The 15,994-nt window shown below is 46.5% G+C and overlaps 1 protein-coding gene across 1 annotated transcript in view; it reads right to left on the bottom strand.

Annotated features, from left to right (window-relative positions):
* Positions 1–616: 616 nt before the first annotated feature.
* Positions 617–15,994, bottom strand: part of CLDND1 (claudin domain containing 1) — a 32,352-nt gene continuing 16,974 nt past the window's right edge. The window contains exons 3-5 of the mRNA XM_085882041.1: positions 15,215–15,310; positions 9,552–9,689; positions 617–2,703 (exon numbers count right to left, since the gene is read on the bottom strand). Coding sequence (XP_085738167.1) covers positions 2,477–2,703; positions 9,552–9,689; positions 15,215–15,310 — 461 coding nt within the window. The 3' untranslated portion in view covers positions 617–2,476. The remainder of the gene's footprint in view (positions 2,704–9,551; positions 9,690–15,214; positions 15,311–15,994) is intronic.

Genomic DNA, 15,994 nt, shown 5'->3' on the forward strand with positions numbered 1-15,994 from the left:
TGCGCCGTATTAAATTTGGCCCTTAGCCAACCACCAGGGAAGCATTGCTTCAGCGTTTACAGCTTCAAAACTGACTGGTTCACAGTTGTGACATGGGGCCAAAAACACAACAATCCATATTACATAGACAAAGTGTTGAAGATTAATGATCATGGAATCGATAATGTGCAATCAAAAAAAGTGGACCAATTCAGGAATCCCTTCAAATTGCATTACAACCATAAAGTGGTCAGTTTCTTCACAAAATTGAGTTATCGATTTAATTTCTTCAGGTTTAATCCGTTTCTTTAGTATGCAATGCTCAAAATAGGTTTAAAAAAAATATTTTTTCACCAAAATCAGAAAGATTTGGGGACTTTTAAAACTTGCCTTGAAATGCGTTGCACAGGGTAAAAGTGGTTTTACAAAAAAAAAAAGAGTGGAATGCCAATACTGCACTTCCAACAGAGCATCTGCATGAAATTAGTTAAAGCATCAGGGGTACATTCAACCCTAGTTCAATTTGTTCGTATTTTAACGCACATAAAGTGATTACAGCACCGACCATCAGTAAAAACAAGAAAAAAAACCCCTAAAAACATTAAATTCAGAAAAAACACTGATTTACAAAAGCTCATTTCATCTTATGATCATGTTTAATCACATGCTGCAATGAGGATGGATGGCTGAGTTTAGCCCTGCAAATGTCAACAATGGAGTAATCAACACATTTGTCAATGTGGAATTGAGTATTCTTTAAATAAATAATTACATGCATGACGATTATAAATGTTGAATTAAGTTTTTTTCAAAAATACATTTAAAATGAGCCGTGCTTGCTTGAAGACATTTGAATGTAACTACATACTGCACGGTAAAGTACTTAGCTTTCGCGTGGATCTAACGTTTACGCTTTTCGCTGTCAAGTAATTTTGGTGAAAGTTAAGTCCAGTTAATAATAGTCTTTTCTTTCAAGCTTCTGGGTCTCACTATCTGCCATGACCTTTCCTGGGAAAGTCACATTTCCAACCTTGCCTCAAAAGCCAGTCGCCGACTGGGAATCCTCCGTCGTGCAAAGTCCTTCCTCGGCCCTCTTGAGCTCCTGACTACTTACAAAGCTTTTGTCCGTAGCCTGATGGAGTACTGCTCTCCCCTCTGGGCTGGTGCTCCTGCCTCCCACCTTTCTCGACTTCACGCTGTCGAAACCAGGGCTTTTAAGATCATTGGCATCTCCCGCAATGAAGCTGTCTTTGGGCCTCTCACTCAATCACCGCAGGTTGGTCGGTGGTCTTTCTGTCTTCTACAGACTCCTCTCCAGCCTTGCCCCCCCTGCTCTCTCTGCGATTTGTCCCAACCACATTTCCACAGGGCGCTCAAGGTCCGCCAACAACCCCCTTCTGGTAAAACTACCAAAATCACGAATCACTGCTCATCTTCACTCTTTCATTCCTCTTTTTTCCCGCCTTTGGAATAAACTTCCTCACTCTATTCTTTCCCATTCTTCCCTCCAGGCTTTCAAAACAGCTGTTCACCACCACCTCTTATCTTCCCCCATCCAAATCCTCGATCTTTTCTACCCCCGATAATCCACCCAAGCCCACTTCCTTCAATTCTCCTGCTTTCCTTCCTGAAAGTCCCTGTAATGTCCATCTTCTCCTCGCCATGTTCCCCGTCCCATCCCCATCCCTCTCCCTTCCACAGTTCACCTGTGTCTGTTCCCCAATGTTTTGTCCCTTCCACTCCCACCCCTCTTGTCTCATGCCTCCTTGCTGTGAGTTGTGTGTTAGCTCTCATACGAGCCTCGACCAAGGTATACAAAAAAAAAAAAAAAAAAAAAAAAAAATACTCCTTTTTGAACTCGTGAAAACGTCTACAGTAATCACGTTTGATACGCAAGTTATACGCTGTGAAGCAATTTTAAAAGAAAAACCGCGAGAGATAATTCTCGTGAACAAGTCCTTCACAGTACAGGGTGCATCATAAGTCGCGTTACCCCCTACGTGTATTATATATGTCAAAGATCCATTACCACACAACCGATGACCTGAAGCAGGGTGTACAGAATATGCTTTCAACGAGCTCCCAAAATGAAAAGATGTCACGTTCAACATCAAAGAGAACATGGAGACACATTAAACTGTGCTATGAAAATGATGGTGCACACACTGACGTTCTTGACACTTAAAATGCCAGTATGTGTGTTCAAATGTGATGGAATATTAATAAATACAGCTATGTAGGTGTCTTCATACATTCCGTACATATATATTCCCTACATATAAGCATGCATACAATACTTGTAAGGGGTAACGTGACTTGTGACACACGCTGTATTCCTAAATCTCATGAGCTGTATACTTTGTCCGAAATTGCTTTAAAATACTCATATGCATACATACTGCGAACTCTTTCCTTCTTTTTAGATCGATCACAAGTTCACAATCTCCCACACCCTTTGTCATTATCGAGCAGCTGTTTGTTTTAAAGTAATGATAAACTAGGAAGGTGAATGCAACTTTTGAAAGTGGACTCCATGCCGTGTTGCCCAAACAGACAATGCGGTTGATGCTGCAGCCAGTCCTGCAGAGGCAAGGCAGATCCAGAGAGACCAAGAGGGTGTTGGAAGCTGTGCAGTGTTTGCTGACATCTGCGTGTTGTGCAAAGCAGGTGGAACAGCACGAGCCCCTAACATAGTAGTCACTGCAGCTCCAGCTGCTAATACGGCTGAGGATAAGAAATGGGGTAGAGAAGGAAGTGAGGCTGGCAAGAAGATCATTTGAATTATTATCAAAAATTGACCAAAGCCAAAGGGGAAATGTACAAGCTAGTGGAGAGGGACAGAATAAGAGATCGCAAAGTAGCATTACCGCAGACAACCACACAAAGGAGGCAATGTACAATAATGACATGGATTTTCACAACTTTATGTCAACATCAGTCTTGGACACCACTGTTTCTGCCTCAGTGACATCATGAGCAAGAAAAAATGGTTCAGATGAAGACTGTAAAAATAGGGCTTTTAATATGTTTAAGGACATCATCAATGCAAGGGTGCTTGCGCATGCACGCATGCACACACACACAATGATATGCTGCTTATGCCGCCTTCCTCTCGCCTGTGACGGAGGGGACCAAGAGCTGTGTCGAGTACATCAGTTTCGAGGGCAGTGAGTACTGAGTCGAAAATGGCAGCTTACATGACACGAGATGTGTTGTACAAGTAGGTGGAAGTGAGGACCTCAGGCAAGAGGTGCCCGGTATCACGCTGTCCAACTTGCGTTTGTAGTGCGGCCTGGTCCTGCAGCTTGGTGGGACTTGTTGTCCCTGTGCTGCTGGGAGGGAGGGCCCGAGCTTTTGCGAGCTCCCTCTTGCAGAGCTCCGCCTGTTGGGAATGGAAGAGATCGAGGTTTGTGTGTCGAGGACCGTGCCGAGTGCAACGGCTTCCACATGGGTGGGAGCCAGGCCCGGCCTTGGACGGCAGCTTTGATGGGGCAGGGGGCAGTGTACATGGTGCCTGTTGAGCTGATTGATGTGCATTTTGGACGCATTCTGATGCCCTCGCCTTGCCTTGCGGCTTGATGGATTTTGCCGATTCTGTCCCATCAAGGAGGGGTGAGACCGGGGAAGAATGGGACTGAGAGGAAGGGACCGATACCAGGCGTACACCGGAGGCCACACGGGAGGTCGTGCGGATCTACACTGTCGGCACTTCGAGAATAGAGGGTGGGTTGGGGTGGGGGAGGAGGGGTGAGAAGGCAGAGCATGGATAAGGAGACAGCTTCGTCCATGAATCGTGGTTGCTTGCTGTGGTTAAGCTGGATGCTTCAGGACAGGGGAGGGCTCTATTGAGCGCAGTACAAATAAGGAGACGACTTGGTCCATGAATAGTGGTTCCTTGCTGAGGTATCGATGGATGCTTCAGGACTGGGGAAGGTTCCGCTTTAGAGACTTGCAAGTGGAGATGACGACCCACACACGCACATACACATGAATCATAGATTTACACATACACATGCACAATTGTGAATGACACATATTACACAAATTTTTCTATACACACTTATGTTACGTATGACAAATTGCACTTGTTATATACACATGTTATATGTGACATTATACAAATTATATACACATTATGTGACATATTGCACATGTTATATCCACACATAGTAAATGACATAATGCACATGTTACATACATATATTATATGAAGCACATACATATTGATATGTGATCATTCACACATTATACATGACATTAAACATATTGTTGCGGGCCGGGGGTCGGGTGAGAAGACCACTGGGGGGGAAGCTATCTCGGCTCCCACCAGACTCCCCGGAATTGTAGGCCGTCGCACACGGATAATTTTGTGACGCGGCGGGTCGCTTAACCAACCGTGGATGCCAATAACTCAACCAAGTGACTTAGGGTCCTCCGTCTAGTTAATCCGGTTACCTAAAAATAACCATGTGATTTAATTACCAGCGAAAACACCCTCGGCACGCCTTGTTCGAACCAGATCACGCGACCTGACCAGATCACTTTACCGGATCTGATGCAGCCGAGCGACACTGCCAAGAATGTACCGGCTAAAAGGAATGGGTTGTTGCGAATAAAGTTTCACACATATACGTGCTAAGCTCGGATTCGGACCAGGCTGGACCAATGGAAGAAAAGACAAAAACAAGCAGGGAACATTTATAATAATAATTTATTACAATGGGCGAGGAAAGGTGGCACGATCAAGATTTATTGGGGTGTCTTGTGCAGAGATAGGGGAGAGAAGTGTGGTGCAGCAATAACAAGAAACTTATAAAAGCGGACACAGAACAACCCTAACCCGAAAATAAAAAATAACGATCTCTTGCAGGCTTACTTACTTGGACAGGTGCCAGGACACACACACACACACACACACACACACACACACACACACACACACACACACACACACACACACACACACACACACACACACCCTGATGAAGAGGGATTGAAGCAAGACAGGAGAGGAGTTGAGGCTACGGTCTCTCGGTACCTTTGTATAAATTATACGCAGTACCCGAACGCACCGCTTATACGTTTGGGGGGGGGGGGGGTGCTCCATGGCGCGGTACCCCCCTCGCCTCCGACAGCTGGCGCGGCGTCTGTCGCTTTGGGCAGCTTGCGTCGAGACCGTGGGTGTGAAGGAGGGGCTTGAGTTGGGAGGGTGGAGAAGAGGAGGAGGTGGAGCCCAGTGATGCCGACAGAAGGTGGAATCGAGGTCCAGGTTGAGCGAAAGACGAGGCAGGGCAGCAGCAGAGAGAAAAGGAGGCATCCGCTCGGACCTTTATAGGCCCCGCAGCGTGGGGTGGGGGGCCACTCCGAAACTCGGTGTTGTCACCTGAATCTGGCGCTCTGATTGGCCTCGACCTGTGCGGCCCGGCCGCGATGACCGGACACCGCAACACTCCATTTCCGGCAAGATGGCCCTACGCCGCAAAGATGTCCTGTTCCGACCTTACGACATGATACGAATCGCCCACACCGAACTCCGTGCCATCAATCGCACTGCACAAATCCCTGGGCCGTGCCCTGATGACCGGCCGAGGGCAGCGTCGGTCTCGCTCGGGCGCCCCCGACCAGCACTGGCCAACGCGCCCGGTCCGTGTGCGTCAACATGGCCCAAGCTGTACAACATGCCCCCGCCCGATCGCAGTTTCACTGGCCATAGAGGCGAGGGAACGTTTGCTGTCCATGAGGACCGAAGGTATGATGTTATGGCAAACCCATGTACAGACAGTAAGATGTGTCCATTCGTGCCCGGCTCTGTATGATAACAAAGTCGCGAGCGGCGCATGCGTCTACCTTTGAGCACATTCTGTACAGTGCGCGTGGATCCGCCATTACGCACGTGGCCAGCGCTCGGGTGATTCTGCTATCGTGTGCGCGGGAAGAAATCCGATCGATATAAGTAGTCCAGCAATGGGTTGAAAAGTACGTGCTGCTCGTATCATACACAACGTGGCGGGGTGTTGTCTTTATATTATCGGCCTCGGTACACATTCCGTGCAGCCTGGGCATCGTGCTCGTTGTGTTTCCTGTGTTGTGGAAAGTACCACTGCGAGGGCGTTTGGCAGGCTGTGTTTTGTACGGAGGGTTGTGGGGGTAGTACCTGCTTGGCCTTTGTTGAGGACCCATCTCACAGCGCACGTGCACGTGGATCAGATTTAGCTCAGGAATAATCAGAAAAGAAGAATAGAAATGAAATGAAGAAGAAATGATGTAAGCAAACCTAGCTATGAGATCATCGCAACGCATGCCCCTGTTGTCCCGCAAGACAAAAGGGAAGGGACTATCTACATGTATAATAATGGAATAACTCTCTTGGGACCACTATTTGTTGGATGCATGTGGTTCAAAGAACCACAACAACATATAAACAAATATCTCACTCTCACACACAGGGGTGTGTACTGGCCACCACACTTTTCAGCACTTGTATGGACTGGATTGTAGGGAGGATGTCGGAGAGATCAAGCTGCGGTGCATCGTTTGGGAATATCAACATCTCTGACCTTGATTTCGTAGATGATGCAGTCATCTTTGCGGAGACTTTCGATGTCCTTTCGGGGGCCCTCAAGGTGCTGAATGAGGAGTCGGAGCCGCTGGGATTACGGGTTTCCTGGGTCAAAATTAAGATCCAGGCTTTCAATGACATCTTGGATGCTGTTGTCCTGTCTGTGCCTGTTTGTGGTGAGCATGTTGAGGTCGCGGAGAGATTCACTTTCCTTGGCAGTGAAATTCATGTCTCTGCTGGCTGTGAGTCAGAGGTAAATAGACGTCTGGGTCGGGCCTGGGGAGTCATGGATTCACTGGATAATGGGGTGTGGCACTGCCTGTACCTGTGCGCGAGGACTAAAGTCCGAGTCTTCAGGACCTTGGTGCTTCCAGTCTTGCTCTATGGATGCGAGACTTGGACTCTGACCAAGGATCCGAGACGGAGACTTAATTCCTTTGGTACCAGGTCTCTTCGGAGAATCCTTGGCTATCGCTGGTCAGACTTTGTGTCCAACGAGCGGTTGCTGAGAGACTCAAATGAGATGTGTTACCTGCATAGTCCGTGAGCGTCAGCTGCAGCTGTATGGACATGAAGCTCGTTTTCCTGATGCTGATCCTGCTCACCAGATTCTCTCAGCGAGGGAGTCTCCTGAGTGGAGGAGGCCAATGGGCTGACCACATGCCTCGTGGTTGCAGCAGGTTGATCGGCATCTCAAGGAAATGGAGATAGGCCAGGCATCTGCCTGGCGGATGGCCAGACGGAGGCCCCTGGAATACCGGCGGAAAGTTGACGCAGCGATGCGCTGCTCTGGCGCATGCTCCCTGTCCTGACCTGACCACACACACACACACACACACGGATACTCGAAGACCTGGTTGGTCTCTGTTCCATCTCCTGAAACCCACCCACTTGTGGAGGTAGCAGTGGACAACAACTTTCACACATATACGCACGCACACACACACACACACACACACACACACACACACACACACACACACACACACACACACACACACACACACACACACACACACACACACACACACACACACACACACACACACACACACACACACACACTTTATAAAGTCATTGTGCAGTTATAATAACTTTGGATGTACACATGATTGAAGCAAATTGTAAATGGCTTCTGGAAGTATAATTCATAAAGTTTTGTTAATGGTAATTTTACTTTTGTGTTATTGTTGTTTGATCTGCAATTCCCCTGTGTTTCTTTACAAGTCAACATTTTATCTCGCTCAAAATGCTCTATAGCTCACTGCATTGCTGTGGCGTGATATTTTCTTTGCAAAACGGTCCATTACAAAGCCCATGAAGCCTGCTGTTGGCTTTTTGGTTCAGGTGGCTGGCTTGGGATCTTGGGGTCCTGAGTTTGAGCCCCGTTTGCCACTGAATTTAAACCAGGTGGTATTGACTCAGCCTGTCATCCTTCCAAGGTTGGCGAAATGAGTAGCAGTGTACTGGTATAGGGGGCACAGCATCAGCGGCATAGTCACGCCCCAACAAAATGACAGCGACCCGGCAGTCAAGCTGCCATACGCAAGAAGAAGACAAAGCCCATTTAAGCATGTAGCACTTTCAATGAATGTCCCTTTCTGCCACAAGTCCTCCACCTGGCCTTGCATGTGCAGACACTGTACACCAGACACAGTACACCCAGTCCTCGCTTTACATTGTCCCAGACAACGTTGTTTCATTATAACATTGCAACTCTTTAGATACCCATGATTCTGACAATGTTGTTTTAGGACCCGACTGATTCGTTATAACGTTATCACCCAACATGGACTACTTTGTATGGCATGCCACCCTCTCTCATCTTGTTGCGCTACGCTCTCTCGCGGAGCGTCACAGTGTCCCCAAGTGTTTTGTCCCCGGTCATTGTTGAACTTCCATAGGGTACGTAGGTGCTTAAGTGTTTTTGCTATAATTACTATACTATAACCATTCAAAATGGCTCCCAAGCACCCATCAAGTGTTCATGGTCCATTGAATTTATGTATAGGAGCCAAACCCTTGCTCCGCGCGAAGTTTCTAAAGTGAGGGTTCGTTAGGACGTCAATATATCCGGTGTTCACAATGTGATTTATCGAATTTATTTATATACAATGTTTCTTGTTACATGTTTTGTGTCAAATGCACCTTCTGAGGTATTCAGCATGTGCAGAAGAGGGTTTTACATTGCAGACGCTGTTTTCTAGGAGTGGCATTATGCCTCTCAGCGGTGACGGTCTGTCGACGACAGACGTAATGACATCAGCGAATCATTAATGACGTCATGACGACATTACGCCTCAGCGGTGACGTCACACGTCGCCATGCAAACAAATGTAAAAATTAGAAAATCGCCAAAAATTCCCAAACCCGTTCGTCTGGCGCGATCTCACATAGCCTATGATGTACATTAGACCACAGAGCACCCGCATGCCGAAAGTGGCGACAATCCGTCTGACAGTTTCGGAGGAGATACGTCCACAAAACATGGCTTAGCGTATTAATATAATAATGTAATGTACTTTATGGGGAAAAGGGAGTCTGTGGAGCATAACTAGCATATTTTATCTATTTCTTATGGGGAAAATTGATTCCGTTAATGTTGTGTTTTACAAGAACGTAACCACGATGTTAAGCAAGGACTGGGTGTACAACCTTACCCCATTCTGCTCTATAATGGATGGTCACTGCCCCCTCACAACGGAGCTCTGACAGATCCCTGATACAAGTGCAAATCTAAGCTATACAAGCACACGGACCAAGCTTTTCTCTCTCTGGACACCCACTCCCCCCCCCACCTCCACATAACAATATATTAAAATAATGATTTTTTTTCCCCCTCAAGAAAAAATTCCAACCCTGAGAAATGTTATACATTTAGCATAATAAAACCAACATGGGAAATTTTTGATTGCAATAATTAAACTGTAATTGTTTTAAAATACCATGACAATATCTCTTGGCATGAAGCTGAAAAATTGCAGGGATTTCACGACATAGTGTTGTGTAGTACCTGCTGCTGCTTGCAGACTAGCAATGAGGCAGAGTGGAGAAAGTGATTGAGAAAGGCATGCACCCAGGCCGGAGAGGGCAGCTAAAAATATGGACGTGAGCGCAACCAAAGGCAGCGTGATGGACAGTCGGGCTAATGCTGTAAAGGAAGAGCAGAACAGACAAAAGAAGAGTTGAAGGAATGATTCACATAATCATCAAGACAAAATACTTTAAAATTTTGTGGCATATTTGCTCTTACATTACCGCCTTCTTGAAATGTGATCTCAGATTAAGTTTCTTGACCAAATAAGTTTCACTTATACATTCTGAAAAATTATTTATATGAAGCGAATGGTGAAACCTTTTGTTTTCATTAAAAGATGATGAAAAATATGACCACTGGACCTATAGCTTATCTGGGCCCTGGCCTAATGTTATAACCCAAATTTGGGAGCATTCTGACTGGTGGGTCAAAAGAAGAAGATTTAGGAATTAATACAGGTCAGGTCAGGTCACGTCAGGTAAGGGAGCATGCGCCGGAGCAACGCGTCGCTGTGTGCACTCTCCGCCGGTACTCCAAGGGCCTCCATCTAGCCATCCACCAGGCAGATGCCTGGCCCATCTCCATATCCTTGAGATGCCGATCAACCTGCTACACCCATGAGACACATGGTCAGCCCATTGGCCTCCTCCACACACGAGGATCCCTCACTGAGACAATCTGGTGAGCAAGATCAGCGTCAGGAAAACGAGACACATGTCCATACAGCCGCAGCTGACACTCACGTACTATGCAGGAAACAAATCTCATTTGAGTCTCTCAGCAACCGCTCGTTGGACGAAAAGTCCAACCAGCGAGAGCCAAGGATTCTCCGAAGAGACCCAGTACCAAAGGAATTAAGTCTCCATCTCAGATCCCTGGTCAGCGTCCAAGTCTCACATCCGTAGAGCAACACTGGAAGCACCAAGGACCTGAAGACTCAAACTATTATCCTCCTGTACAGGTAGCAACAGTGCCACACCCCATAATCCAGTGCATCCATGACTTCCCAGGCCTGATCAAGATGTCTATTGACCACTGGCTCACAGCCAGCAGAAACATGCAAGGAGAATTTCAGGGCTGGGGTAAACCCCATCCAGAAACTGATCAGAACATCGTGGAGAGCTGGCGTTAACACCTTACGCACGGCAACACTCGCCCTCTTATACTCGATGGTAGAGTATTGCGCACCAGTCTGGTCGAGTGCACATATGAAGGGCAATGACATTCAGTTAAACGCTGCGATGAGAATAGTGTCTGGAACTCTCAAGCCAACAACGACCGAGTGGCTTCCTATCCTCTGCAACATTGCTCCGCCAGCTATCCATCGGGATGTGCTATCATCCCAATACTTCAGCCACATTTTGGCAACCGAAAATCCAGCCCAGCGCCTTCTCATTGAACGTTCGCACTGTCGCCTCAAGTCCCGAAAACCACCGTGGAACCACACCGAGCTCCTTACTGAAGCCCATCAAAGCGAAGCAGACTTGTGGAGGGCCAGCTGGGAGGCTGCCACAGCTCCTAATAAACATATTGTACATGATCCAACCATTCCTCCACCCAGTTTCACACTCTCGCTTTGGCAATGAACAGCCCTCAACAGGCTGCACACTGGACAGGGCCGTTGCGGTAGTACCCTCCAACGATGGAGGATGAGGCTAGATGCACCCTGTGACTGGAGGAGTTCAGTCGATGGAGCACATCACATCACACTGTCTCTTGCGGAAGTTATCGGGAGGACTTTTAGCTCGCCACCAACTCACCCCTGAGGCAGCCACATAGCTGCAGAACCTTGACATTAAACTTTAGCGCAATCCATTTTGGCCACACACAAGAAGAAAGAAGAAGTCACATGACCAGAACAAGCTTTGCAATCCCTGTTACCAGTTAGGAGAGGAATGTTGCTGCCACATTTTCCCAATTTTATGTTGCATGTGTTTTATCATCACCCATCCACAGATGAAACGTGTTTCTTCCATTCCATCAATTACTTAGGACTCTGCTTCACCCCAGCTGTGCAGGTACTAAGTCAGGGTGGAAGTTGAAATTTGGCCAAGATATCAGCACACAATGGCTTACGCTGTTAAAAGGTACTGTTGGGTTCCTCGCATGTACTAGACAAATGCCAGCAGATAGGACGGTCAGGATAACGTCCCCTCCAAAAGGACGGCATATTCCTTAATGCAACATATTGTCTGTGTCGTGCTAAACTGAGTTTATAGTCACGTCCTATCCTAATGGGACTCTAAACTGTAAAGTCAGAGTAAAAGGCAAGTATACTGAAACGCAAAAGAAACTTACCACCTTTTAAACCTTCAAATATCAACAATAACACTGCGTGTAGTAAATGTGTGAACTTATTTGTGGACGATAGTGTCCTCACTGTCAGACAAAATGGTCACGGATGGTCACTTGAACCTTCAATGGTCACTTCATAGCACAGGTGTTGAACAGACGTTTTGACTGTCAGTGATTAGCAAAGGGGTACGGGATGATTTTAATGAGCTGCACGTGATGTCTTGATATTGGCTTTAAAAAGGCCAGTGCAAAATGGGCATTTCAATCAACATGCCACGATTGCCAAGGGATCAACGGCAGTGTGCCTTGGGCATACTGCAAGGCGGATTGCGCTACCGTGAGGTGGCACGTCGCTTTGGCTGTTCACACCAGACGATATCAGCCCTGGTGGACAGAGACACCCTCCACAACTCTGCAGATGACAGACCTCGATCAGGGAGGCCAAGAGTCACCACTGCAAGTTAGGACAGGCAGATGGTCATAAGTCAGATGGCTTCAGACATTGAGGACTGAGTGGGACAGAATCCAGCAGCAATCCATCCAAAGACTGGTAGGCAGTATGCGCCGACGATGCACTGCCTGTATTCAAAACAATGGTGGCCACACACGCTATTGAAAGGGGACTGACATTGCACCCTGTGCTGTTCTGTACTGTAGAACAAACTTATGAGATGGTGTATCTTCGTCAAAAACTTGACATGTCATCAATAAAATGCCAATGTTTCAATTAGCAATTGTTGGTTTGTTTTATTTTGAACTGTTACAATTTTATTACATTTCAAACAAGTGGGAAGTTTCTTTTGCGTTTCAGTATATTGTTGCGGATTCGCGCCCGCCGGCGTGCGGACGGCCACGTAACTCGAATCGCGGCACGTCGCCCACCGGACGGACAATCCAGTCGTGACCCTCTCGGACTAACGCCGGGAACCAGTCACGGGTGGACCTTTCGGTCTCACCACGATCGTGCCAATCGGCCCCCGCGTGGGATAGGGTTGCTCGCCAAATTCGACCTTCCTAAGTACCCACACGGAGGGTAGACCGGGCGATCGCACCTCGCCGCAGGTCGACTTCGGACACGGGCCACTTTAAGCCACCCGTTCCGTACTATCGGGATAACCGAGCGGTGTTATTCATCGGCCTCGACGGTTCGATTAATTATCGGGCGTTTTAGCCCATGACCAACCCTTTACGTGAAGCAAGATGGAGATTCAATGAAAGAAAAGACGAAGCGAATCGGGAAAACAGTTCAACATAACTCACATTTATTTCGCGATGAACGGGAAGCACACATATACAATTACACCAAAAGCACATGTAAAAGGAGAAGAAACACAATATTACACAAAAGCAAATATAAAAGAGAAACACAATGCAGAACTACCGAGCACACGGCAACGCTTATACAATTTTACTTCACAGACGGCGCCGACAACACATATTCCCAAAGCAAAAGAAAAGAACCACCCTCCAGGATGAGGCGGGCTTGGGGCCGAGACCGTGTCGGGCCTACCGTCTGATGATGAGATGCAAAGTGGCGGTGGCGCCTCAACTCCGCGGGCCTCGCGGACAGTCTGGTAGGGGGTGGGAAAGGGGCCCCCTTGTCGCACTATCTCAGCGCGGGGGGAAACAGGAGGGGGTTGTTGATGCTCGGGGGATGGCGGATATCACCCTGTCTCGGGTCCCGCGACGAGCGTCTCCTCCTCGACCTCGGTGGCGTTGCTGGCCTCTCCCTCTGCAGCTCCCGGCACCGACGCGAGCACCCCCTCCCTCCGCCTTCGCCGCCGCCACCTCTCCACAGCTCCGTCTAATCGCCTTCTCCGTCTCCTCTCTTGGCTCGTCCCAACTCTTCACTCTTGACTTCTCCCCTCCGAACCCACAACTGCCTGGCGAGCGCGGCCGTTTATATAAGCCCCGTGGCTTCGCTCCTTCACCTTTGACCCTCTGCCTCCGACCCTTCACCTCTCTAACTGGCTCCCCATTGGACCGAGGAAAAGTGGGCGTGAATGCTTTTTGATCCATGAATTTGCATATAGCGTCCTCACTCCAACGCCCTGGAGGCAGGGCCAAATCGCCCCAGCTCACCGATAGGACGGAACAGAAGTGGGCGTGAGTCGTTTTTGATCCGTTTTTCTTCGGAAAGTCTGTGATGTCTCTGAACACGCTGCTCGGTGCGCGCCCCGCACGAGTCCAGCATCGGCGCCCACAAATGGCGCGAGAATGGTGGGGATGCGATGGTGGCGAGTTGTGACGGTAAAGGTCGTGGCTGTTGTTGTGAAGCGGCGTTGTGGTTGGTGGTTGTTGTTGTGAAGCGGCGTTGTGGTTGGTGGTTGTTGTGAAGCGGCGTTGTGGTTGTTGTGTGATGGCTGTTGAGACGTGGTTGGTGGTGGTAGTAATGGCGGCTGGTCCAAAATAAAGATAGTAAAAGAAAAACGGCTATCCTGAAGAGTCGCAGCCCGACTGAATGACATTTATTCCCTCGAAACAACGGGTTTGGGCCTAACTACACATATACTTACAGAGATATCTCACCTAAGGGACCTGAATGGTGGTTTGTGAATTTCGTCAACCACAACAATATGTTACCTCTGAACTAACCAATTAAGAGATGCATTAATATGAAGGTGTCAACTTGAAAACATTTTGGATAATTATGCATGAACAGGTTTGATGCAATACAATGGTCAGAGCCTATCAGAAGGACAATTTGTAGTCTTATTGCTGCCTCGAATTTGATTGAGGTGAAAACCTGCCCAGATCCTTCACTTCAACCGATAGAAATCGCTGTCATATCTTACCATCTGAAATCGCTGTCATGTTTTCAGAATGCCATCTGAAACCCAGAGTAAATAAACCACAATCCATCACAGAACTTGCACTTACTTTGAAGGAGAATTCATCCAACTTTAAAACTAATATCTATCAGATTTTAGTGCAGTGTTAGTGACAATGACACAAATCGAACAAACAATTGCAAAATAATAATTCTACAGATTTATTTACCGTCCCAATTATTTTGCTTAAATAGTGCAAGTACTATTTAAGTACTTTAACATTTTGTAATATTGGTTTCTGGTATGATTTAAGACGAGAAACAAAATGGTTACTGAACTTGAAATATAGCCTTCATGGATAAATAGTCTACAAAACGTTAAACTAACTTCACTTTGGTGTCAAAATTTTATCTGGATTGACTTTCTAATAAAGTATGTAAAGTTGAAAAAAAAATCAAGCAAATGTTTATAAACAATTTTGTGGTTTTCATTTGGAATAATGATACAACCTTTCCACTGTGACATTATATCTTATTCCCCACACCACTTGTGTAGCAGAAAATAGCATCGTACTTGTTCTTGCCCAGTCTACTTGGCTGCTGGGAATCCCTGGCGTCTTGAAACGATACTCCAAGATATCCGCCGGGTGTGCAAATATACAATCCTTGCCTGCAATGCAGCAATATATTTTGGAAAAATGAAATAAAACCCTCATCACCACCCCCAATTATTTGCTGCCCATTTATATTTGAGAAATACATGGATCAAGATATAATGAAAATGTTGATCCACAATGTTCAGCAGTGATAAATATGGCAAATGTAATGCAAAAAAAGTAAGACTACAGGGGATCTCACTTTATCTTGGGAGGAATCACACAGAGTTCAGCAGATATTAGCCATTTTTTGATATTAATAAAAAAAAAAACAATGCAAAATGTGCTAAAATTACAAAACTTGGTAGTCAAACACCTTGGTATAATTATAGTTTTCAGACTTGGAGGCACCATAGCAGGTTAACTTCCTGTACATTGTGGGTAGTCATACTTTGACAGGTGCATTTAACATGTTTCAGAGAAAAGTTATGGTTCTCCATTTCTATTGAGAATTTTTTTTTTGTTTCAGTACTGTACAGGGAATTACCACCAACAAGCTCCGTATTTATATAATCAGTGTTATATTTAAGAAATATATTAGATCACTCACCAATTCTTTAAAAAATATTAGATTCATTAGTGACCCAGAACCATGATCCCAAATTCTATTTTTAGTAACACTGTATTCATTTATGTTATCTGCAAAACATGCAGTGCAGTCTATCATCATATATAATTATTAGAGAAACAGTTAAGAA

Source organism: Eptatretus burgeri, chromosome 5 (genome assembly GCF_056783735.1).
Source record: "Eptatretus burgeri isolate ZD-2024b chromosome 5, Ebu_testis_v1, whole genome shotgun sequence".
NCBI classification, from domain to species: domain Eukaryota; kingdom Metazoa; phylum Chordata; class Myxini; order Myxiniformes; family Myxinidae; genus Eptatretus; species Eptatretus burgeri.